Below are 25,184 nucleotides of genomic sequence, written 5' to 3' on the forward strand. Positions count from 1 at the left end.
GAATACTTTTAACCGTAATGTGTTTATCAAGAAGTGGCAGTCAAAAAAAGTGATTTTGGCTGTGTGCGTTTGTGCATGTGTTCAGCAGACACACTGATGCTGCTTTTATAACATTTCACAGTTGGCTGCATGTATCAAGACAGGAAGGAAATTAACAGCTTGAGGTGTCTGAGTGATGCTTCTTCAGCTGCTGCTATCTGTGTGTATGTGTTCGTGTATGAGAGAGAGAGAGAAAGAGATACGCTTTCGTATGAGTTATGGGATGTAGCCCCGGTCATTTGTCTGTTGAAGTTCTAAAGCCAAACTTTGCAGAAGTTTTCAGACAGGCCATAACACGGTCCACCTACCAGAGCACATAAGCTCTGCTTTCTATTACTAAGAAATCTCTCTCGCGCTTTCACTCACTCTCTCAGTGTAGAGGTCGCATATTTTACTGCATGCTCTGAAGACAACAGATAACTACAGTAGAGCTGGTTGTTTGGAAAAATTCTGTCCACCTCTCAGAGAACTCTGGAGACTATTTTCTGGAGGAACATTAGATTGATCCATAACACATCTGTTTTTGAATATTATCTGTCTAAACAGCTCTTAGAGGAATAATTCACCAAAAAAATCAATCTTCTGAGTATCAAATTCTCACCGCCTGTAGGCTTAAAAGGTGGTATCTTGCTCCTTTAGGGAGATTGGCAGCTTTAGGCAGCTTGGATTCACAGCAGTTGGTGCCTAGTTAATGCAGCACAGTGAAATTAATTTACGCCCTCGTGAAATAGGTGGTGCTGCAATCGTGGTGATGCAATGATTCCATGTGCTGTCAGTTGACACAATTAATTCAAGACAACTTATTTGTACATTCCATTGCTGTCACATGACTGACTGAAAATCATGCTACATCTGTTTTGTGGACTAATTTATACTCAGGCAGAACATAATTATATAAAACTGGATAAGTTGATAACAATACAGCTAACATTTTGAAAGATTATTATTATTTGCGTTTTGCCTTTACTGACAAGAAACATGGGGAGAGAGAGAAGGCAACTTGCAACAATAGCCAGATTTCCATCCAAATTTAATGCAAATTTCAGCCAAATTTCCAGAAAATCAAATTATCGCGCTTTCCATCCACTACTGTTACGCAAATTGAGAGCATCGAGAAAAACAGCTGGTGTCATTAAACCATTGCAGAAGAAGACGGTGCAACAAGATGACGTCATTGAAAGAGCACCAGTCAAACCTCAAACAAATAACGATGTCGAAAAATATGCAGGAAATATTGCATTTATGTTTGTTTCATGTATTAATCTGAGGAACGTTACAGTCTCCTCATCGCTCCGCACAGATCTGATGTTTTCGTCTCTCCAGTGGAAGCTTCTGTGGATGTTAAAGTCACATGCTTCGAGTATGTCATGATTAATTCTCTGTTTCCATTGAACTTCTCACATTTTGCTTTTACTGATACACCAACTTTTCCACCTCTGCCAAGTGTAGCAATATTTAGTCTTTGAGTCAAATTTCCAGCGTTTCCACTCAGGTTTTTTTATGTGCAAATTGAAAATGTGGATATAAACAGGTGGATGGAAATGCACTTTATGGTTGTTGGCCAGAATCAAACCGGGGAAGCTGTGATTATATGATATGCGTTGTAACCACTAGTCCACCAGGACGATCCACAACACAGCTAATATGGTAGCTTCTTTCATTTTAGACTCGGGCTCTCCGTTGTCTCAAAGATCAGCACTTTCAAGACAACTTGAGGTCAACAGGGTGAATTTACATGAAAGCTCCATGCATATTTACTTTGTATCCGTGAGCTTGGATTGTACCTCATTTGTACGTCACTTTGGACAAAAGCATCTGTCAAATGAATGACTGTAAATGAATAAATGAATCCACAGATTACAGTGATTCCATTGAAATAAAATGATTTTGGTCTGCGCTATTGTTGTTATAAATGCTGGTGTGATTTGTCCCTTACAATGGATTCCAACAGTGACACAGGAAAAAGTGTCAAAATGTAAATGGAAACTTCTCACACTTCTCCTGCAGCATAATGTACTTTCCCGGTGTTGATCTGTATTGTTCAGTATGTTCCAAACACTCATAGTTTCTCCACAAAATAGCTATTTACACTTCTTTTATGTAGCACTATCATCTCCCTGTACTGTAGCTCAGAAGCTCCGCCAGAAGTATTGTATTTAGTCATGTATTATCAAAGCAATGAGTGTGTGGAACAAACTGAATATACAGATCAACAGTGGAGAAATGGTTTATGGTGCAAGAGTAATTGGAAAAGTTTCTATGAACATTTTGACACATTTTTTTTGCTATGACTCTATATCACCTTTGGGATCTATAGTAACTTGTGGGAATCCATTCTTACTAGAGCTGTCATCCTCTGCAAAAAAAGCAAGCTACAAACTTTTCAGAGCCACTTTTCAAGCCCTTCAGGCAGCAAGTATTTTATACTCAAAAGATAGATTTGCAGTGGAACAGGTCACAATGACCACTGTAGCACTAATGCAGCACTGATGCTGGATACAGCTGCCTGTGTATGTGTTTCCATTCTGGCAGGTATGTAAAGCCACGTCTTTTGGAAATGAGTGAGTAACAGTAATGTCACTGTGTGTATATTGGAGTCCATTAGTTTTGCATGTGTACAATGTGGGAGCCTGACAAATCCTTTTATATCAGAGAGTTTGCATGTGTGGGTGTGTGTGTTTATTTGTCTGGGATCACACATAGCTTTCAGACATGTTTATCTTCAACATTAGTGTGTGTCCGAGAGTGTGTACGGGTGTGTACTTCGGAGTGTGAAATCCCATTAAGCGTGTTAAAACCCTCTTTGGCCTACTGCCTGCTCCGAGAGAGACAGACTACACACAAACACAGACACAGTTATCACACCTGTGTACGTGTTTGTTTTTCTGTGCAGGCCTGTGTGTGTGTGTGTGTGTGTGTATCAGCTTTTGGAGAAGTGCTATGTCAGGTGATGGTGGTAATTTTCTGATGTACATTTCACACCATCAACACTGTTGTCTGTCTCACACCTGACACAGGTTTTACCTCTTTCTGGCATCTAATCTACAGAGTCTTTAGTGTGCCGCCAAAATATGTATAAACTTGTTCAGTATACCTAAGGAAATTCACTATATGGCCAAAATTTTGTGGACACTTTAAGAATCCACCTGTATGTGATTTATGTGGACATTAATATAGATGTGCCCACCCCTTTGCTGCTATGTCCCTCTGTGAAGGCTTCCCACAAGATTTTGGAACCTGGCTGCAGGGATTTACACCCATTCATCCACAAGAGCCTCGACGAGGTTGGCCACTGATGTCCGGCAATAAGGCCTTGCGGTTGAGGTCACCATTTCGTCAACTTCCACGAAGTTGGAAGCATGTTATTGTCTAAAACTGTGGTTCAGAACCTCTGGGTCAAGGGATCGTGAGATAAATGTAAGGGGTCCCCAGATGATTGTACAGATGAATAAAAAAATCTTTTTTGTGAAATACTATAAATATTATATATTTATTCATAATATTAAATCTAAACACTTTTTGAAGGCCTGAAATGAAATCATCTGGAATGGGAAAATCCCTCTTTGAGTGAACTGCTCACATGTTCAAAATTCATAGATATGCAATCTGTTATGAAAGGTGACAAGTACATGTGACTTTATGTATATAAAGGGGTCATAAGAAAAAAAGTATGGGTATTACTGGTCTAAAATATCATTATGTAGCATGCTGTAACATTAAGATTTACCTTAATTTGAACCAAGGGAACTGTGAAAAACAGCCCCAGACCACAAGTACACAACAGTATGTAAACACGGCTGTTCACATACCTTTGGCCATGTAGTGTCTAATTATTAATTAGCACATTTAATGAACTTTTTACTTCTTCTTTTTTCTTTTTCTTCTTCTCTTTCTTTTTTTAATGCATAATTTAAATGCAATTTATTAACTGATTTAAAATAAATACTGAAAAACTATATGTAGTATAGTTGAGGTTCAGAGTTCAATCTTGACCTTGGAAACAGCAGCTGACAAAACAGTGTCATCTCAAGGTCCATTTAGTAGCTGGTCTGGAGCTTTCCATGACAACTTTCATGACTAAGGAGCAAACGGCATCTGTTAATATGATATAACTGAAAGCTCCAGAACAGCTACTAAATGAGCCCTGAGGTAAGATTGTTTTGTAAATATGAAGTATAGTATACAGTATATACTACCGGACACACTTTAGTTTATTTTTATTTTTAATTTGACCATAAAAAGCACAACGACAAGGAATTTTTTTTTTTACATATTTCCACTCTGGTCCTTGCTCTCATTTTCTCGACTCTCTCTCATGTAGCGCTGACTCTTTCCACCTCTGCTTCCCATCTTTTCTCTCTCCCCGTTCTCTTCTTTTTCCTTTCTCCTCTCTGAATACTAAACGCATTACATAACCATACATTGCTTCGCCACAGAGGATCATCTATGGCAACTCACATCACTTCTCTCTGCAGGGGATTGACAAGTGCAGCCCCACAGGGTCGATGGAGGAGATTTATATCAGCAGTGCCTATTATTCTGGCATAACCCCCACACTGCAAAGGCAGAGATAGAGATAGACACACAGATAGACAGTGAGAGACACTGCCACAGAAAGAAGACAGAGACAGATGAGAAGATGTTATACCGTGATGAGAAAAATAAAAGAGCATATATCAATAGCATTGTTATTTTCCCCATTTTGTCCTAGTTGCCATCCCCTATAACACAATAACACAGCAGTGAATGTCTCTCTCTCTCTGTCAACACCACAGGCTGGGTAGCAGGCAGTGGAATATTTCTATAATAGAAATGTCCGTCACGCTCCGTGTTTCCATATCTCTTACAGAAACGTCCATCACTCCAAGTCTGGACGTCAGCTCAACCCCCAACTCCCCACCCCTAGCCCCACCACAGCCCCTCAACCCCCCCTCTTTTAAAACCCCCGAGGCGGAGGAGAGGGGGCGAGAAAAGACGCAGGCTTTCGCTCCCCATCAGGGATGTGTGATTTTGTGTGATGTTGAAGCCTTATTTCCGTAAAAGTCAATCACTCTGAGAGGGAGGAGAGGGAGGGGGGTCAAAACAAATTACATTCTTATGGATGTCTTTGAATCATGTGGACGACAGACAGACGCACACTCGCTCTGTCTCCCGGCGTGAGAGGTGTAGTTGTACTTGCCGCGGAGCAAGCTGCTTTTTGATCTGACTCTATTTCTCTATTTCACTCCCGTATGTCCACTCTCCTCTTTCTTTCTTTCCCTCCTCCTCACTTCTTCTTGCTCTGTAATCTAATCTAATCCAGATGACTCACTTTCATCGATTGCACAAATCTCATGTGTCATTTGTGCCCTGCAAAGTGTGTGTGTGTTTGTGTGTGTGAGGGCATGTACACCAGGGGGCGAGCAGTTTTGTACTGCCCAGAACAGACTGTGTAATACGGTTTGATGTGAAGTCCCAAGACACTGAGAAAAGATTAATTCTTCACAAGCTTGTCCACAGTTTGACATCTCCATGTCCTGGGGAATCAATACGCTTCATAGTAAAAACACAGGCAAAGGGAATTTCTTTGTCTTTTTTTCGGTTAAATCTATATTTAACTAGGTTATACCTTCTGAAATCCAAAATCTGCAAGGGAGAGCCTGCCAACAAAGAGTAAGCATAATGTAGATGAAATTTTAGATAAATACTACAGAGGAGAAGGTTCTGGGGACATACCGACAGAAAGAGAGAGAGGCCTAAAGCCAAAAAAAAAAAAAAAAAACAACAACTTATTCAGAGCAATGACAACTCCCATGGATTCATCTCGCACAGCTCCAATGAAGGCTTTGAACTCCGGCAGAGAAATGAGTTTCTGAGTTTTCAAGCCTTTAAGCAGACAAATTTACACGATGAACTCAAGGCATCATAAAGACTGTCTAGCACATCTCTGTCAGGGCTTGAGGCAACAAAGGGAAAAACTGTACACTACTAACGTTCGTATTTCTGTGTTACATAAATACCTAAATTATTTGGGAGCAATCCTAAAATAGCCATGTAAATTTTAGGATACATACAGCATTAAGAGAAGCTGCGTATGACAGAGTTTGCAGAGTAGCCGGAGAGTGTTTGAAAGTAAAATAAAGAACTCTGCAGCTAGAAGCGAGGAAAACATTGAAGTTGAACAGAAATTGGAATTTCTGGACACTTTTTGTGTAATGAAATATAAACTAAAATGATACAATAGCTATTGTGCATAATCTTCCATTTTTCAAAAGAGGATAAAACAGTTTTTGGATATACAATATGTATGTAAACAGCATCTCAGCTTAAGCCTTCAACTGACATTTATAGATACACGCTATCAACTTCTGTGGCGCGCTACCCACTGTTAGTGATTTAAGACATCCGTCCCTTCACAACATTAAACATTTGGGGGGACCCATCGTGCTATTAGTATTTCACTCAGAAAGTAGAAGCTAGCATGCTAGGCTAAGTGGCTTTCACTCTTTCATTGATTCCCACTAGACATTACTTTTGGTTCATGTTTCAACAGCTCTAACACACTCAGTGCTGTGTTCGTTATTCATTGTACAAAGTAGGAAGTCTAGCTAGCATTAGCCGTCTCTCTTTCATGGGTCCATTTGTGGTGATGGAAAATAACCAGTTTGTGGGAACTGCTCTATAGGAAAAGTGCAATGAGATAACTTCTGTTATGATTTGGCGCTATATAAATAAAAGTGAATGAATTGAATTGAATTGAATTGAAATTATGAACACACCCTAACCAAGATGTTTTTCGGTTTTATTTGTGAAACAGTTGTATTGTTGAATCTCAACTAATAAGCTGTTGAAATGTTACAAATGAACTATCTGTAGGCGGACTATCCAAATAAAGTGTAACCTAAAGTTTTATCTTTAAGATGACTAAAATTAGTTTAATACTACAGCAAACACTCCTTGAGCAGCTACTTCGTCAGAAATATGACAGAAAAACAGCTGGTGTATCTGTCTACAATGCAACCAAACAAACTCACAATGTTTTAATAAAGAAGTCAGTCAAAAACAATTGCAACTGCTCACTGTGGCTGCTTCTTCTTGTTCTATTGCTCGCTGCAATATTTAAAACTTATCCCCTGCCGAAAAATGCCGAAAATGACCATGTCTTTTGTTATGTAGATGCATTTTTGATGATGAATGATCTCGGTTAGCGCTAACCTCAGTGACAAATATTGCACTTCCTGTGGATGCTTCACAATAAAAACCCCTCCGTGTTTCGCCAGTTGAACGCTTTTTATGTGAAACACCAGCAGTAGGAAATGTCTGCATTAGCAGTAACTTCATACACTGTGTAAAGAGAGTGAACAGCAAACAGTGCTGGATTAGATGTGTGCATTATTCCATGTGTTTAGGTGGCAATCTGAATTCAGTGTGGGAATGGCAGACTCTACTAGGTAACCACTAAATGTAAATATTTTGAATGGCTAAATAGTATCAAAAATGGGGTATGATTTCATGAACATTTTAAGGATAACTTTAAACTGCAGATAACAACACTGCATCCTGATGCCACATTGCAACAAATGCAATCACATCTTCCTCCTTTGGTACTGGACAGTAAACAGGAGAAGCTGCCTTATTCTCAGTACTGTATGGATTTACAGTAAGTCCTAACACACATACAGTACTGTATATGGGCATCATGAGTCATTTGTCTTTCTGCTTTTCCTTCACCACCATCATCATTTTTCTGTTGATGGCTCCTCGCAGTTTTGTTGGGTGCTGCTGTTATCCACACTGGTTTGGAATAGTAATGGGAGTACTGGCAGAGTGTGTGATGCAGTACTACACACTGAGATGGTGAACTCTGTGTGTGTGTCTGGTTCTTTGTCCATGTATGTGCATACATTAATGTGTGCCTGTTATTAATGTGCTCATATTTCTGCCTCACTCACAACCTGCCCAGGAGTATAACCCATCTCCTAAGTGCTGTTCATCAGTCACATGGAAAAAAAGAAGATGGTGGGGTGCTGGAATGGGAAGTGCGCGTGTGTGTAGTTGGTATTTATCACATATGTGTGGGGACTAAAATACGTTTCAGTGATAAAGGATAATTCTGGTTTATTACAACTTGGGTTTTATTTTCCCAAGTATGGCCATCATTCAATTAATAATAACATTTTACAATCCGTTTAATTGTTGAGATCTGGTAACGCAGCGACAAGAAACCCAACCAGTTTCTACAATAATACAGGTTTTAAACAAACTTATTTGAATGAGAAATCCAAGGCAGAAGGTCAAATTATGATCCAAACAGTTCATTAAAAAAATGTATCAGTTTACAAGCTGACTTTCTGGTTCCACTTTGACCTACTATCATTACTGCAATGAGGGATTATTACTGACAAGGTTTTACCTCCCAATGAAGTGGATTAAACAATCGGAGTAAACTCTTAACTGGCTTGTTTCCAACCTGTCTGATCATCTGACTGCTCATGTTTCTTGCCTTTGTTGTAGCGATGTTGCTGTGTTCCCAGATCTCAGCAGTTACTTTGGTGAGTACAAGGTTGTCATAACTGATAAAAAAGGAGGGCAAAAACTACAGTAAGACCCAACTTGTAATAACCCAGATTTACTAAACTACTGACTAAATTAGAATTATGATTAGGCTAAAGTCTTGGCTAAGGGCTGTGACATGTAGCAGTTATATTTAAAGGCATAGAAACAGTTTGTGAAATATGCTTATTTGCTTTCTTGCCGAGAGATAGATGAGATGATCGATACCACTCTCATGTCTGTACGTTAAACATGAACAGTAAAGAGACAGTTAGTTTAGCTTAGCATAAAGACTAGAATTAGGGGGGAACATTCTAACATTCTAACTAACATGTTGTCCTTGTTCATTAAATCCGTAATAAAACCGAAGTGTAAGTGGAGTCAGTTTATAAGAAAACATTTGAAACTAAACCACAGCTACTGTACTTAGAAAGCACAAAGAGAGTGCATGCCTTAAACAAAGCTGTTAGTTTTGGTATTTTAAGAAAAGAACATCTTAAAAGGCAAATCAGCATCTGTACCTACATCAAATCTGCACCAAAATGTAACCACTTTTTCCTTGGCCCATGGCCTAACCTTCAACCAGATGTCACTGAAATCTGTATCAAACAAACAAGACTGAAATGTAGCTTCCAGGCAGAGGTAGAAAGAAAAAAAACATCCTAAACATCTTTATTGCATTTTTTAAGCCCGACTCTGGATACGCAGAGCGGTCTGAGAGGAGAATCGCCACATCGGAAATACAATAAAGATGTTGTTTTCTGTTGTGGAAGCTTAAAACTTTTTAGTCTGTTTCTATTTAAAATATTTTTGTTAACTTGCCTCATTTGTTGCTGTTGATTTCTCTCTTACAAGCTGCTGGCTCGCTGAGATTAAGATCAAGTGTATGAAGATACTCAGTCATGTCAGTTTTAAGACATCTAGATTCAAAGGACACTGGACTTTGTTTGGCTGCTTTTGACTATGTGTGTGTGTGTGTGTGTGTGTGTGTGTGTGTGTGTGTGTGTGTGTGTGTGTGTGTGTGTGTGTGTGTGTGTGTGTGTGGAGATGTGCTGAATAAAATAGGGATGTTATGCAGAAAAACGCTCATGTAGAGAGGCTCAGTACCCTGCTGTTTAGCAGTGTGTGAGAAAGGTGACGCACTGCTGTCTGTTTGTGTGTATCAGAGTAGTATGACCAAGCCCAAAACACTCTCCAGGTTTCATATTTTCTTTCAGAAAACATGTACATCTACATGACACCATAGCAGTCACCCTTTCAGTAAAGCAAGGTTAGAGTCCACCTCAGTCTCCCTCCATATGACGGTTTGTACCCTATAAATCTTTGAGTGTGACATGACTGGAAAGCGAGCCGGTCATGATGCTGAGTGCTGGAATATTCCACACAGTTGTTCTCAGCAGCGGCATGTGTTTGTACGCACAGAGAGCTCGAGCGCGGTCGGGGAAGGCGATGAATGATGCAAAATGGAAAAGAGGCCGACAGACTCTTAACAGTTCCTTCTGCGTATATCACGTTAGCTACAACAACTGCATTTACTACAAAAGGAGGTCAAATGCAAGCCAGTAACTGCTACTGTATCTCTTTCTGCTCCCTGCTGCCCTGCACTCCTGTTCTGTCTTCTGGCCCTTCAGCCAACATCACTTACCTCGGTATAAAAAGAGGTCAGGCAGAAATCAGCCGTCTCTGCATGTTAACTAAACTGTTTGGTCTCCCCTCCTGTCTCTACACCCCCATGTTCTCCGTTCTCAACTGTTTGTTTATCCGAGCTTAAGCCTTGGTCAGCAAAATGGACATTTCCTGTGCGTATGTGTGTTTGTTTGTTTGTGTGTATAGCTGGCAGCAGTTCCTACCCTTTCTCTGGTGGCCTAACTGGGTAGTTTGTCTCATGCTATGGGGAGGAAGTCTCACCATCAATTATAGATTATGCTGACTTGGTGGAAAAGCCTTTGCATGTGCGTACACACCTACTAACGCTCACGTACGCTAGTGCACATTTGTGACTTTCACATAGAAAGCCCAGATTAAATCAGAACTTCCAGGTTCTGTAGAGGTAAGGAAACGTCCTCCAAAATCACACTGACATTTGCAATAACACAAAATACTAAAAATCCAGCACTGCAACATAACGTTGCTCAACAATATGTTGTGTGATTCACTCCATTTGTCTAGACAGGGATGGTACAATTAAAAAAAAAAAGAGTAATATTGTTGTCTATTTAATATTTCTGTTTTTAGCTGCCTATAAAAACACCATTTCCCACAAGCCCAAGACTGTTGCAGATTAAATGTCACCAGCTTGAAAGACTGAGGCCAGTTGAATGACAAGCTATCTAGTTGGGGTGGCCAATGTCACACAATTTGGTTTCGATATTATGCCGAGTAATAACAGGGCCAGAATCACCAATATCAATAGCAATACTTTTTATTATTAAAAATGTCTTATATATTATCCTGTAGGGGAGAGCCATGTGTAATGATTCATGAGATGAATTGATCATGAAAAGGCGTCTGAATACAGCTTCATTTCCACCAAATGAATTGCCAAACAAAAACCATTTCTTTTTACTATTCTCTGTGAATTACCTGATCGCATGCATGTTAAAACACAGGACAGTTTTTAAATGGTAAACAAAATGATATTAAATGTTATTTGTTTTTGCTGCGTGCATGCATATAATAATAATAATAATAATAATAATAATAATAATAACAATAATAAAACTTTATTTATAGAGCACTTATCAAAACAAAGTACAAAGTGCTTCACAAAAAGAGAAAAAAAATACCACAGTGAATGATAAAATATTAAAGAAATAAAATACATAAAAGCAATATAATAAACAGACAGCTCAGGTAAAATCTGGATATGCTTTCCGATAAAAATGTGTTTTGAGAAGAGATAGCAGCAGCAGAGATGCAAAGATGCATCAAGAAGAGTGCTCATGTGCCTAGAATGTGATCTAACGTGAGATACTCAAAACAAGTAATAGTAGTATTAATACTTTAGGTATCAAACTGTCCACCCCGACTGGACGCTAGTGGTGTGGCTATGGGGATGTCAAGGTCGGTCTGTCGGTCCACCACTTTGGTTCAGACTGAAATATCTCAACTAATACTAGCTGAAATGTCATGAATTTTTATACAGACGTTTATGGTGCCCAAACGATGAATCCTAATGAATTTGGTGATCCCCTGACCTTTCATCTAGTGTCAGCATCAGGCCAAAATACTTTGGTTTATGACCAAATACCTGCAAAACTAATGACATTCCCATCAGCTTCAACTGTGCTCTGTGTTTAGTGTTAATTAGCAAATGCTAGCATACTAACACGCTAATCTACAATAGAGAATACGGTAATCATTATATATGCAAAACATCAGCATGTTAGCATTGTCAGTGTGAGTATAGCCTCACAGAGCTGCTAGCATGGCTGTAGAACCTTTGTCTTGTTTAGACTGCAGAGATTACAGCTAAGAAGCTGGAAAGATGATATTAGAAGAAATTGTTGGTCAACATCATGGATAATGGAGGAACAGCTGTAACAATGTATAGTACACATGCTGCTGCGCTAACAACTCATCATGGGAGGTGTAGTTTTTTTAATTACAGCTCAACTTAACAACTTACTAACAAATTTGTTGTTTAACTTTCTTAAAACCATGAAGGGCTGAAATTCTATCAAGTGCTGTAGTAGATACTTGTTTATCTTATAATATGCGTAGTAAACCCCAGGAACTGATTACCTTCTTTAGAAAGAAAGATCACAGAGTCCCTCATTGAGAGATAACACCGAGTCACAGAAGCTAGTGGAACAACGGCTAGCCAAGATGTGACGTCAGGACTTTTGCTCTCTACAAGGACACATAAAAGTTAAGAGAAGCTGTGTCCCATTCATAAAAAGCAATTCTCTTTTTTACCCTCCTTCTCAGATTAGAGGTGACATATCAGCACCTCTCTACCTTGCTATTCATCTGTAATCAATAAGGAGGGAAAAGCAGCCAAAAGATGCTTGTCAGGATATCCAGACCTTTTGCTCCTTTCCACTCATTCTCCTTCACCTCCATGATGTCACATCCTATTTGTTGCTCTTAAAGCTGAGAAAAAGGCTCTCAAAGAGAAGAGGGAGCCACTATTCTAGCAAATTCCCCAGACAGACAGAGAGCCGCTCTACATCCCTGTCTCTTCCCAGCCTCCTCTTTTTCTCACAGAATCAGTGCCTCTTTCTTTCCTTGTTGCCTTATCCCTCCCTCTTCTTCACTCTTTGCTCCATCTCACCATCTCTCTCCCCTTCCCCAAACAACACCACTCTCTTGCACCCACTTTTTCCTCCTCGCCACTCCACAACTCTTTGCGAACCTCTTTCTTTTGCTTGCCTCCCTCTGTCTCTCTTGTTCCATCAGACATCAGCTGTTTTTCCCAGGAAGTGTTTTATTTAGAGCAGATTAATTAATTAGATACAGCATCAGAGTAATGGCCATTCTTAGCCCAGGCCTATCAAGGCCCTGAGGCTAATGGTGTGGTGTGTGTGTGTGTGTGTGTGTGTGTGTGTGTGTATACTTACAGCAGCAGCAAGCTGTGAGTATTTTTAAGTTTTGCAGGTGCTTGTTGTGTATCTGCATCAATGTGCGCTAACTGGACTTTTCAAGAAATGCCTTATGAGTATAGAAAATGTATGTGTGCATGAATACATTTGTGTGTGTGTGTGTATGTGTGTATGAGTGCCAGAGTGTTATATAAGAAGAAATAACTACCTCTATCTCATCATGCTGATAACAAGGTTGTGTTTGTTGGTATCTCACAAAATAAACCACTGTGTTTCATTAGCGATTCTTTTCTAACACCCTCCTCCCATCTCTCTCTCTCCCTTTCCCTCCAGGGACGAGTTCTCACACCAAGTACAGAGCAGTGAGCAATGAGGAACAAAGAAAAGAGGTGCTTGTCCAATCAGAGATGCAGATGGCCACAGACATGAGCACCGGGCAATCTGGCACCAGGACAACTTCCACTTGCCAATTTATACATAAAAAATCAAATGTAACCCCCTAATTAAACAACTGATACAGTTTACCTAGAGTTTACCTTATACTGCCAATGAAGTGATACATCCCATTCCTGTGCTCATTTCTACTTTGATAAATCCTTAATTCCTAACACATGTTTAACATAACTCAAACTTCAATTTGCTATACGATTACAAGACAAGCTAAAGAGAAACAGCAACATTTTATCATGCTGTGACTACACCTCAAGCAGTACAGACACAAATCTGACAAAAAAGGCAACACCAAGTCACCATACATTGAGATATTACTACACAAACAAGCCCTCACTCCCTTTCAAATGGCGCTAGCCTGCATGAATAAATGTTAGATGGCAAGCATCTCTGGTCGGCTTTCTCCAATAGATATTGTGACGACATCCCAAATGGCTCAGAGGACAGGACAGGGACGGCAGAGACATAACGTGACAGGAGGTACTTCATCAGTGGTCCTGTCCACATCCGGCTCCTTCCTCTGTTGGCTCGCCCTGCTGTCAGTAATGCGGTTGCCAATGGTAACAGCTGACTGCTGGCTTATCGAAGGAGAGAAAGGCTTTGTGTGGCTGGCTATCTGCAGTATGAACCAGCCGCCTTATGAGGCCATCCCATCCCACATTAACAGGTAAGGAAACTTACAATGAAAGTGAGTTTTGTCAACATTATTTTTCCTCTTTGCCAGAGATCTACAGCATTCACACTTCTCTCAACAGCACTATTGTGGATCTGAGGCTGAATGAGAACAAGATACGCTCGGTCCATTATTCTTCACTCAGTCGCTTTGGCAACCTCACCTATCTGAACCTCACCAAGAACGATATCAGCTATGTGGAAGACGGAGCATTCTCAGCACAATTCAACCTGCAGGTGAGCAATGACATAATGTACGTTTTTACACACATGCACACATATGCACATCCATACAAATGCACGTTCTTGGATGCCCTTGTTAATGCACATACACACAATAGAGGAAAGTAACTAAATACATTCACCAAATACTGTATTTTGGTCAATTTTGAGGTACTTTGGGTATGTTAAGCTTACAATATGTTAAGTTGCTTGACTCCTCTACTATACTAGATTTGGAAATATTATTTACTCCTATACATTTATTTGAGAGTTATAGTGTTGGATAATGTTACAGTATAGTAAATAAAATATGATCCATTCTTATAGATTAAACTACCCGACAGTATGTAAATTTGTTAAAATTAGCTCCAGCTTTACCAGCTGCAACATTAAAATGCATCTACGCATTAATGCATCAGCAGGCTAATAATCCCATTATGTAATATATATAATTAATGCTGGGTATCAACACTTTTTTGGTACTGACCAAAATGTGTCTGTTTAAATCTGTTAGGTATCGATATTGAAACACCCTTTAAATTCTTAAATTAAACTTTTAATATTTAAGTACACTTTGCTGATAATAGTAGAAGATAAAGATAAAAATAAAATTCTGAATGGACTTCAGTAATCAAAGGGATTATTTTTACACTGTGGTACTACTACTTTTACTTGAGTAAAGGACCTAAATTCTTCCAGCATTACACACACAGATGGACACACAGGCACACAAGAAAGACAACACTCTCTCATTATAGCTTCCAGAAACATTGAGGCAAAAGTGTTTTCACCAAACTGCGCTGAATGCGGCCATAATGAGCTGGCATGCTTACACATCTAACCCAGCTGCTGGAGTTGTGCCAGGAGGTAAAATGTGAACAAGATCTTTGTAAATTCAGCACAGCATACAGGCTTAGATCACCATGTGAAACATGAATTGTACTGAACCGTCGTGTTTGTTCTATATGTTCCCAGCTTGTAGTGAGTGATGCCTGGTGCTGGCCGGCTCTTCAGAGATTAGAATAATCCCACTTGTCTTTGTCTCCCCAGGTTCTCCAGATGGGTTTTAACAAGTTGAGGAACCTGACAGAGGGGATGCTGCGAGGCCTGGGCAAGCTGCAGTATCTCTACCTGCAAGCCAACCTCATCGAGACTGTTACACCCAACACCTTCTGGGAATGCCCCAACATAGAGAATATAGACCTCTCCATGAACAGGTATCAACCTGGGTCCGTGTATGTGTGTCTAATGAGAGAGAGAAAACATGTTTTCTGTTTTTTGAACAAAACAATCAATTTGAAAATGCTAGCTTGATCTCTCAGAAATTGGCCATTTTAAACTGTTGTCTGACATTTTATAGACTAAACAATTTAGTGATTAATCGATTATTCCATCCCTAAACTGTAGCTGTTTTGTTGTATAGTAATAATGTGAAAGGGGAATTCAACACAAAAAATGACAAAGGCTACTCGCAATCTGACTTTTCTGGGTTCATATTTTTGTTTCATTGGTGTATGATGCTAACCGTGCAAAGGAAGAAAACAAGTTTAAACATTTCTAGCACAGGTAGATAGGAAAATATAGCAAATAAAAACAGGGGCCAAAACATCAATGTTAAATGTCAGGCTTTGTCTCATCACCCCAAGGGCGGCTTTCTTCTGATGTTGGGCAGACAGGGAAAACAAGCACAGAAGAAGATGCAGAGATACTAATTTTCTCACTGACAGTATCATCAGTAAACCATGATGCAATGCTGCAACAAGCCATCTTTTCAATAAAAGTTGAGATTCCTACTTTTTCTCAGTGGGAATAACTGTCTTGTTCTTGCTATCAGTACTGTACTGGTATTGATCTCTTGACTTTAATGTAAAAGCAACAGCTGTTTAGCTACTCTTTGGGGCTTATTGAAAGGTATATTGGGAGATCTTTAAGACCATAAACTGAAGTATAAGAAGACTCTAGAGAGAGCTGTGCAAAGTCTGATAATTTGCCTCGAGTCATGTTGAGGGGGCTAAAGACTACAAGTTTGAAAATCTAGGGAGGAAATCTGGGGGTGCGAAGTTACGAAGGAGTGAGCTCACCAGACCTCCGTAGCCCGCTCCTCATCTCAACGCGATGATACTGTATTCAGCTATGTGAGTGTATCTTTAAGTGAAATTTCCCTTTAAATCTATGATTTTCCCTTTGTCCCTTTTCAGGATCCAGGTGCTGGATGGCAGTTTGTTCTCTGGACTCTCTAAGCTGACCACCTGTGAACTTTACACCAACCCCTTCAACTGCTCTTGTGAGCTGCTGGGTTTCCTACGCTGGCTATCAGCCTTCCCCAACAGGACCAGTGAGAGGATGGTGTGCGACTCCCCTCAAGGATTCTTCGGCTACAACCTCCTGAGCCAGAACCCCCGGTTGCCTACCCAACGCAACGCTCTGCACGTGCTCAATCTTGTATGTGCAGACGACGGCAGTAGTGTGACATCCTTCTATGTTATTGGCTCAGCCGATTCCACCACCATGCCCCCAGATTTTGCCTCTCCCTGCGGATTGGACGATTGTGCTTCGGGGACCCCTCCTGATGAGGTAATCAGCTTAAGTCCCATTTTCTCTGATGCCAATCCAATCATGACGCTCAAACAGGTGCTACATTCAAGCGCTGTGATAACGGTTCAGATTCCTCATCCGTACAGGAAAATGTACATCCTGGTGCTTTATAACAACAGCTTCTTCACAGATATCCAGAATCTGAAAAATCAAAGAGAAGATATTGAGCTAAAGAACTTGAAACCTAACACCGACTACAGGTACTGTGTGGCTTCTATACGAAACTCCCTGCGCTTCAACCACACCTGTCTGACCATCTCCACTGGCCGCCGGGCCGGGGCTGAGAGGATAGCTAATCAGTCGTCAGCCACCCACTACATTATGACTATTTTGGGCTGTTTATTTGGCATGCTACTCTTCCTTGGCCTAATTGTCCACTGCCTGAGGAAGAAGAGGATCATGGAGGAGAAGGAGAGGAAGATGAGCAGGATCCAGAGGACTCTGATAGAGCTCAAGTATGGTGGAGAAGGGGATATAGAGGGAGGGAGTGGAGGATCTGTTTCCCAGAAGCTTGGCGCAGGGGAAAGTCTGTCCAGAATGCCTTACCTTCCTCAAGGTGGTGAGATAGATCCATACAAGCTGCAGGAGGTGATAGAAACACCGGCGCACAAGCCTGCTAAACTTAACTACATGGAGGTGAGAGGGTCTGGCATTGAAAGGGAGAGGGAGAGAGAAAGAGAAAGAGAGCGAGAAAGAGAAAGAGAGCGAGAAAGAGAAAGAGAGCGAGAAAGAGAGATGTCGCCACAAGCAAATCCCCAGGGCTCAGTAGCAGAGATCTCAACCATTGCTAAAGAAGTTGATAAAGTTAACCAGATCATCAACAACTGTATAGATGCTCTCAAATCTGAGTCTACCTCCTTTCAACAGGGGATCAAATCCCCCTCTTCTGCAGGCGGAGGGGCTGTTTCAACTGCAGAGCCGCAGCTGGTGCTTCTCTCTGAGCAAGGAGAGAGAGGAGAAAGAGGAGGCGAGTTCCTCTCTCCAGTGTATAAGGGAGGAAGAGGAGGAAGAGAAGAAAGAGGGAGAAGCTACCATCATTCACTGCAGCGACACCACAGCATAGAGGCTCCTCCAACCTCCAAAAGGCCCAGCACCTCCTCTTCTCCTGGCTCTGCCCGGAGCCCTCGCTCATTCCGCTCAGAGGGAGGCTATCATACGTCAGAGACCCGCTATATCGAAAGAACCTCACCTGGAGAGAGAGGAGAAAGGGGAGGCGGTGGAGGAGAGGCCATCCGTACAGTCACCCCGGCAGCGGCTATCTTGCGAGCTGAAGCTCAGAGAATCCGTCAGTACAATGAACACCGCCACTCCTATCCCGGCTCCCAGCAGCACCTCCAGGAGCTGCAGCACCACCCCCAGATGCTGCAGGAGCTTCACCACCACCCAGGGGGCCGTAAGCCCTCCATGTTAGACCCCCTCACCCTCAGCAGGCAGGCCAAGCAACGGGAGCTGGCCTACTCCCAGCTATCGCCACACTATCCGCTCTCACCCCAGTACCACAACCTCAGTTACTGCTCCAGCCCAGAGGAAGACGAGGAGGAGGAAGGGCTCCTCTGCACGCCGACCCTGGGGCTGTGGGAGAGGTTTAAACTGCACCGTAAGAGGCACCGACAGGCGTCCATGGAGGACGAAGGATACGTGGCAGCCGGACACGCACTGAGGCGAAAGGTTCAGTTTGCCAAGGATGAGGATCTTCACGACATACTGGACTACTGGAAGGGTGTGTCCGCCCAGCAGAAGACCTGATCCCACATCTGGAGACCCCAAACACTTTGAAGATGGAAAATAACAACACTGCACCCATAACATACAGATACAGATACACAGATTGATACAAAAATGACCTGTAAATACACACAAACACACACAACTTACAGGATCTACAGAATCAAACTGCACACATGCATCTATATACACACACGTTGGCTAACACTTCACACAACCCAAGCCTTTGCTTCTGAGAACATGAAGGAGGACCAAACTAATATATTATATTGAACAACAAAAATCATAACTTATAGAGAGACTGAGTTACTTTTTGTAATGTAATGAAAATTATAGCTCAGATTTATGTAGCTATTGGTACTAAGTTTTGAATGAAGGAAAAAAAAAAACAATATTAAGAATAGAAAGCTTAAATGTTGCCGGGCAACCCATCCTGAACAGCCTGGCTATGCTTTTAATCTGCCTTGAGACTGACATTCATCAAACCTGACCACGGCAGATTAACCTCACCAATTCTCATAACAACGGTGGATTGATCAAGATTTTGCTTTGCTGGGGTGGTTGTTTTTGCATCGCGAAAAAAGACATTTTGAAAGATTTGCTGTGATTTGGGAGATTTAAACCATCAAAATGACAAATTCTGGATGGGTCACCAGGCAACAGTAATATTCAACTGTGCTGAGAATGAGTAGGTAGCTCTCACCAGAGAGTGAGTATAATGTGCCAAATCAACCAAGGGGATAGTAGAGCCCTACTGTGTACCAACTTCTCCTCGCCACTCTTTTTATATACAGAATTTAAAAAACCTAGAATGATATGTTATTACTATTAATTATTATTATTACATTACTGGTTTTCTTATTATTCCTATGCTCCTCATCATTAATATTATTTGAATATGGCATGGCTCTGTCGTGTGACTGTGTTTTGACTGTTTTGAACCTCTCAGCTGAGAAGTGCACACCAACAGAGACAACCAGTATGATGGACGAGACATTTGAGTTCTTCTTTTCTACCAAGAGGAATGTGCTCGCTGCGGAGCCAAAAACAAGCCCGTCTTTTCTCTTGGTGAACCCCTGCTACGCCTGCTCCTCACCCTCCTAAAGAGGGAACGCTGTACAGATGAGAGAGAGAAGTTCTATATTTGCAACAGAGGTGACTGTTTTGTTTGTACAACATGGTTTTGAAATCTTTCAGACTTTTCAGAAACCACAATCCCAAGTTAGTTACCTACCTGCTCACTTACAATGGTACGTTTTTGATTTTGAAATCGAACTAAAAATTCTAATCTTCAAATGAATGTCTTCAATTCCCACAGGGGAAACATATCTGCACTGTTCAAAATCAAAAAACGACTCTTAGGAAAAGACCTAAAACTCTCAGCTTCCTTCCCGATACACTGTAGATCCACTGTGTTTTATCAACAATTCTTTTTTCTTTTCTCCTCACACCTCCCAGGTTACTTTTTATTTTTTGGATTCCTCTGGTTCCACTGTGGTGCCATTGTGCCAACTTGATAAATCACAAAGAAGTATTTGAAATTATTTTAAGTACTACTATTTACAGACCTCTTCTCCTTCACATCGATACACACCAGTTTGCCAAACAGAACAACAATTTGCACAAAAAGATCCACCACCATTGGCTCACTGCTCCCTTCTACCCTCCAATCATTTCTAAGACCAAAGTACTGTGGTAGTAAATTGACCCTTATAGCCCCTGCCCCGGCCCCAACTACTTACCCACCATCACCCTTACAGTTACAACTCTAGCACATGCATACACATACACATTCAAGTGTACTCATGCACACACAACCACAACCACACACAGATGAATGTATTCATTGAGAATTTAATACTGTTTAGCAGCTGGATTTTCTGTTTTCTGATGTACAAGCTGTATTCAAACAGTGTCCTCATCGATCTGATAGAAAACTTTGTTTAGATGGCCACTTGTGTTTCAGAATTGGAGATCAATAAGGAATATTTGGCTTTAAAAAAAAAAAAAGTCTCATTGGCGACTTTCCTCACACCAGTTTGTGTCACCATTTGAACCAAATGTTGTCCACAAGAAGCCCATATAATTGCCACTGCAGACATCTATTGAAGTAATAGCAATGGGGTTTTGCCTTATCAAAGGTTTTCAACTGAAGTTCCTGATATGAGACGTGTTATAGTAAAATGTGAGTGGTATCACTAGTGGGGTGAAAAGAGACTACATGTATATCTGCAATACCTGCAGAATCTAAATACCGGAGGCTGAAAAGAGGAGAAAAATGTGATAACAAAAATACTGCTGTTTATTCTATACAGAACTGTGCTACAACAACTCATTTAAGAAGACCGTGAACCAGGGATGGAGTCAAGAACATTTCAATTCAGTGGATTTTGAATTTAACAAGCTTGTAATATTCACAGTATTAACAAACAATTTGTAATTACAAATGCTTATACTGACTGAATCACACCCACTTCGCTTTCTGAATTGAAACAGAATTGACTCCAGCCTTGAAACAACACTGAGAACTACACAATAGAAACAACAGAGCTGGCAAACAATGAAAAGTTTATTGGTGAATGGAAACACTGTATAAAATTTTTTTTCTCTGCTATAATGAGTTTGGAATGCTCAAGTCATTAAGCCCAGTTAAAGCCATAATCGTGGGTTAGTGAAATCACCACAGCTGTTTGTAGCACTGCAAAAGCACATTCATTTGTGTGGTTAAAAAAAAAGACCTCCTCTGGTACTGCAGCAGCTATAACATGGTTCCTCTACTGCTGCAGCAAAAAATCCGATCCAAACGAAAACTGATGAGCCGTGGTTGTTTCTGCATTACACGTCCCAGATTGTGGCTTTAACTAAACAACAGCCTTAAAACATTCGATTTTCTTTCATCTTTTTAACTTTAGCATTGCTTTGAAAATCGAACAATGTCCTGGTTTCTTAACTTATACTTTCCTGACTGCAATTTTATAATTGCTTGATTCTTAAGCCGCACTTGAGCATTCTTTGAGTAACAGTAATATCAATGTAGCGATGTATTAAACTACTGTTTGTTTGTTTTTCCGGTTCTGTTTATGAACAATAATGGCCTGAATTTATCATGTGTCAGAGAGTAGCAGAGCCTGTCTAGATTCAGACAACAACGAGCTGACGGTCGAGGTGACCAGTCAACAGTGACCCTAATCAGCACTGCTATTCTTTGAAGCGTGACGAAGAGAAACTGTGTTTTTGAAACAACAATGCCTAGAAAGTGGAAATAAATAGAGGTCCTACTGACAACAGACAGAAATGACAATGGAGCATGCTGCAAGGAGATCCTCAGTGGAAGCTTGTGTTGTATTCTTCTAGTGAATGACTCAGGAGCAAGAGAGCAAGAGAGAGTAAGAGAGAGAACGCTGTGCCATAGGATCTCTCAGAGGCTTTCTTTATTTATTTTCTTGTCAAAAAATTAAAATGAGCACAATAAAATAGCCTTTCTTTCACTGTCTCCTTTCCTGGAGAAACCATACGTATGCCAGAAGTTTTAAACACACTCAGGACTTTCACATTTCAGCAACGTTTGATTGATTACTTTTGCTTGAGTAAATGCTTACGGGGCCAGTTTACCCAAATCACGAAAAAATATATTTTCTTACTTTGTTCCACTGGTATCTAGCCATAGGCAATTTTGGTATAATTTGTTAATCCATCTTTGAGATTGCTGCTTCCACCACAATACAATGAAGGGGAACTAAATTTGTTGGTGGTGCTCAGTATTGAAAAATTACATTTAAAAAATTCAACAAAAACATCTCTTTCTATAGCACTGTCCCAGTTTGTCTGGACAATCCACAGAGCAGTGAGTGTGCTTATTATTCTGGAAAATAATCTAAATAATAGGGGCATCATTTCTGAAATGACAAATTGCATTTAGACAATAAGCCCAAGACATGCAGGAGGCGTTGCTCTGTCATTAGCGTAGCTGTGGTTTAAGGTTTAAAACAGATTTAAACCTGTGTTGTCTAGGTCAAAGCCACATGATTACTTAAACCTCATTCCTGTGTCCATTATCTAAACTCCTGTAGAGGTCACTGTATCTGAGGTTTAACTTAAACGTGCAGCAGACGTAGTGTGCTGCAACTGTGGTTTAAGTTCATACAGTTCAGTATAAGGACAGATTCATACAGCTCAGATAATTGTATTAATTTCTAAAAATATATAATATATATAATATATTATATAATTGTGTAATTACAATTAATTAAAGGTGTTATTTCTTCCTCAATTCATTTTTGATGCCAGTAACAGGGTTACTGATTATCTGACAAACATAACAACCAGTTGTTAATTAATGCACCACCACAAGTCCAGTGCCTGCAAGGAGTAGTTTACCAGTATTGTACAAATCATAGAAATGAATAATCATATATCCATTGTCATTCCCACCGCAGTTGGTGGAACTAAATTCATTATCAATGTAGCATCGAGTCATCAGATCACTGTAAAGGGTGAGAATCTTAATAATTGTGCATACAACATCACTAGCGGTGTAACCACATTCACTCGTATTGACTAATTGTATGTCAATATGCAAACAGTGGAAACATTGCAGAATACAACGCAGATCGCAATAACACCAGTAACAGCGCAGCTACATAGATAAAATGATGATAACAATGACAATTCCAGATTATACAAAATAACATTTTCTCACTTAACTGCAAGTGGCATCTTGCCGTAGAGATAGTTGTGGTTTCACTGGCCCAGGTTTTGATCTGTCTCTCACATCTGCTTCCAATCAATACAATCAAGGAGAATGAAATAATGTTTGAGGTGCTCGTAGCATCGAAAAATGTGTGCGAGAGCAGACCATCTACAGGAGCAGCAGGAATCCACCAAAGCCGAAGGACAGGTATGTGGTCCTTAACCAGTAGACCCTCTGCCTCTGCTGTCTCCCAATGCTCTGTCCCATTAACCACTCCACTGGACTGCATATGAACAAATGCACTGATATTTAACTGAGAAAAAGGAGTGCTGCTGCACCTCCCTGTGTGTGTAACAAGCAGAGTGTGCACGTGTTGTGAACCCGCCTATGTAGGCGCATCTTACTTTCTGAATAATGTGCCCTTTAAATAACAGGAGAATGCTGAGCTATTGGCTTTAGACCAGGATTTTGTTGGTCAATGGTGCAATCGCTTTGCTACCATGCTGATATTCACCATCTTAGTTTAGTGTGATAGCCTGCTAACATTTGGTAATTAGCACTACACACAAAGTACAGCTGAGGCTGATGGGAAAGTCATTAATGATGGCGCTAGAGGAGAAATTAAGGAATCACCAAAGTTATTACCATTCATCCTGAGGGGAAAATGAGTGAAAAGTCATGGGATCACCAAAGTCATTAGGGTACATCGTCCGGTAACCATAAATGTCTGTACAAAACTTTGTGCCAATCCTCCCAGTATATGTTGAGACATTTCACTAGATAAGTGAAAACATTGACCTGCTGGTGTCATGAGAGGAAAAGTCAAGGCATCACCAAATTCATCAGGATTCGTCCTCTGGGAATCATGAATATGGGTACAAAATATTGTTGGGATATTTCAGTCAGGACCAAAGTGGTGGACCAACCAACTGACATTGCCATCCATAGATCCAAACTTTCGACAGCAATGTGTCTGTCTAGAAATATCTTGAATCCACATTTAACTAAAACTATCTGTGTGGCTAGATACTACTAGAGGCAAGTGAGAAAAGCACTTTAACAGTGTCCTGCTATCTGATATGTGGTTAACTCTGTGGTTGCGCACAGTCATAAAGAGTTCTCTAATTATTGCTTATACATATACCATGTAGCAAATTTGTAGTTTTATAACATCGCACAAAAACAGGGTCTAAGGACAGAGGGTGTTGTATGCTGTACAGATTGTAAAGCCCCTTGAGGCAAACTGTGATTTGTGACATTGGGCTATATAAATAAATTTGACTTGCCTTAATTTAACATGAAGACGTCACAATAATTAATAATTCAAACTGGTTAATCCATGACAGACTGATATTTGTGAACAGTTTTTGGCTTGTAGTGAAATATAATCCTGTTAAATAAACTGCATAACCCATGTAAAAAAAATAATTTTGGCAAACCTCCACACTTTTTATGTGTCAGGCCAAACTAAATCTGGGTAAATGTAAATATGGATCAAATTTGCTTTAGGAATACTTGGATGAACACTGACGAACCCAAGACGCCCTTAATCAAAATACTGCTTCAAGAAAGATTTCAAAAATGGGAAAAAAGTCATGTTGGATTGGCACTGTGGATGAAAGGCCCTATTTGGAGCGTGTCCTTGGTGAGATGAATTAGGATGCTTACTTTGCTGAATTTTAATTTGACAGCAGCAAGTGAATGGACCAAGTGAA

At 40.4% G+C, this 25,184-nt stretch overlaps 1 protein-coding gene across 3 annotated transcripts in view; it reads left to right on the plus strand.

Annotated features, from left to right (window-relative positions):
- LOC122873631 (protein ELFN1-like) overlaps nt 1–22,265 on the plus strand; it is a 107,432-nt gene extending 85,167 nt beyond the window's left edge. For all 3 annotated transcript variants that reach the window (XM_044190605.1, XM_044190607.1, XM_044190606.1), the window contains 4 exons: nt 13,449–14,232; nt 14,321–14,474; nt 15,510–15,676; nt 16,658–22,265. In XM_044190605.1, the coding sequence (XP_044046540.1) occupies nt 13,943–14,232; nt 14,321–14,474; nt 15,510–15,676; nt 16,658–18,800 (2,754 nt within the window). In that variant the 5' untranslated portion in view covers nt 13,449–13,942 and the 3' untranslated portion in view covers nt 18,801–22,265. The remainder of the gene's footprint in view (nt 1–13,448; nt 14,233–14,320; nt 14,475–15,509; nt 15,677–16,657) is intronic.
- The last annotated feature ends 2,919 nt before the right edge of the window (nt 22,266–25,184 follow it).

The sequence above is a fragment of the Siniperca chuatsi genome, linkage group LG3 (assembly GCF_020085105.1).
Source record: "Siniperca chuatsi isolate FFG_IHB_CAS linkage group LG3, ASM2008510v1, whole genome shotgun sequence".
Classification (NCBI taxonomy): domain Eukaryota; kingdom Metazoa; phylum Chordata; class Actinopteri; order Centrarchiformes; family Sinipercidae; genus Siniperca; species Siniperca chuatsi.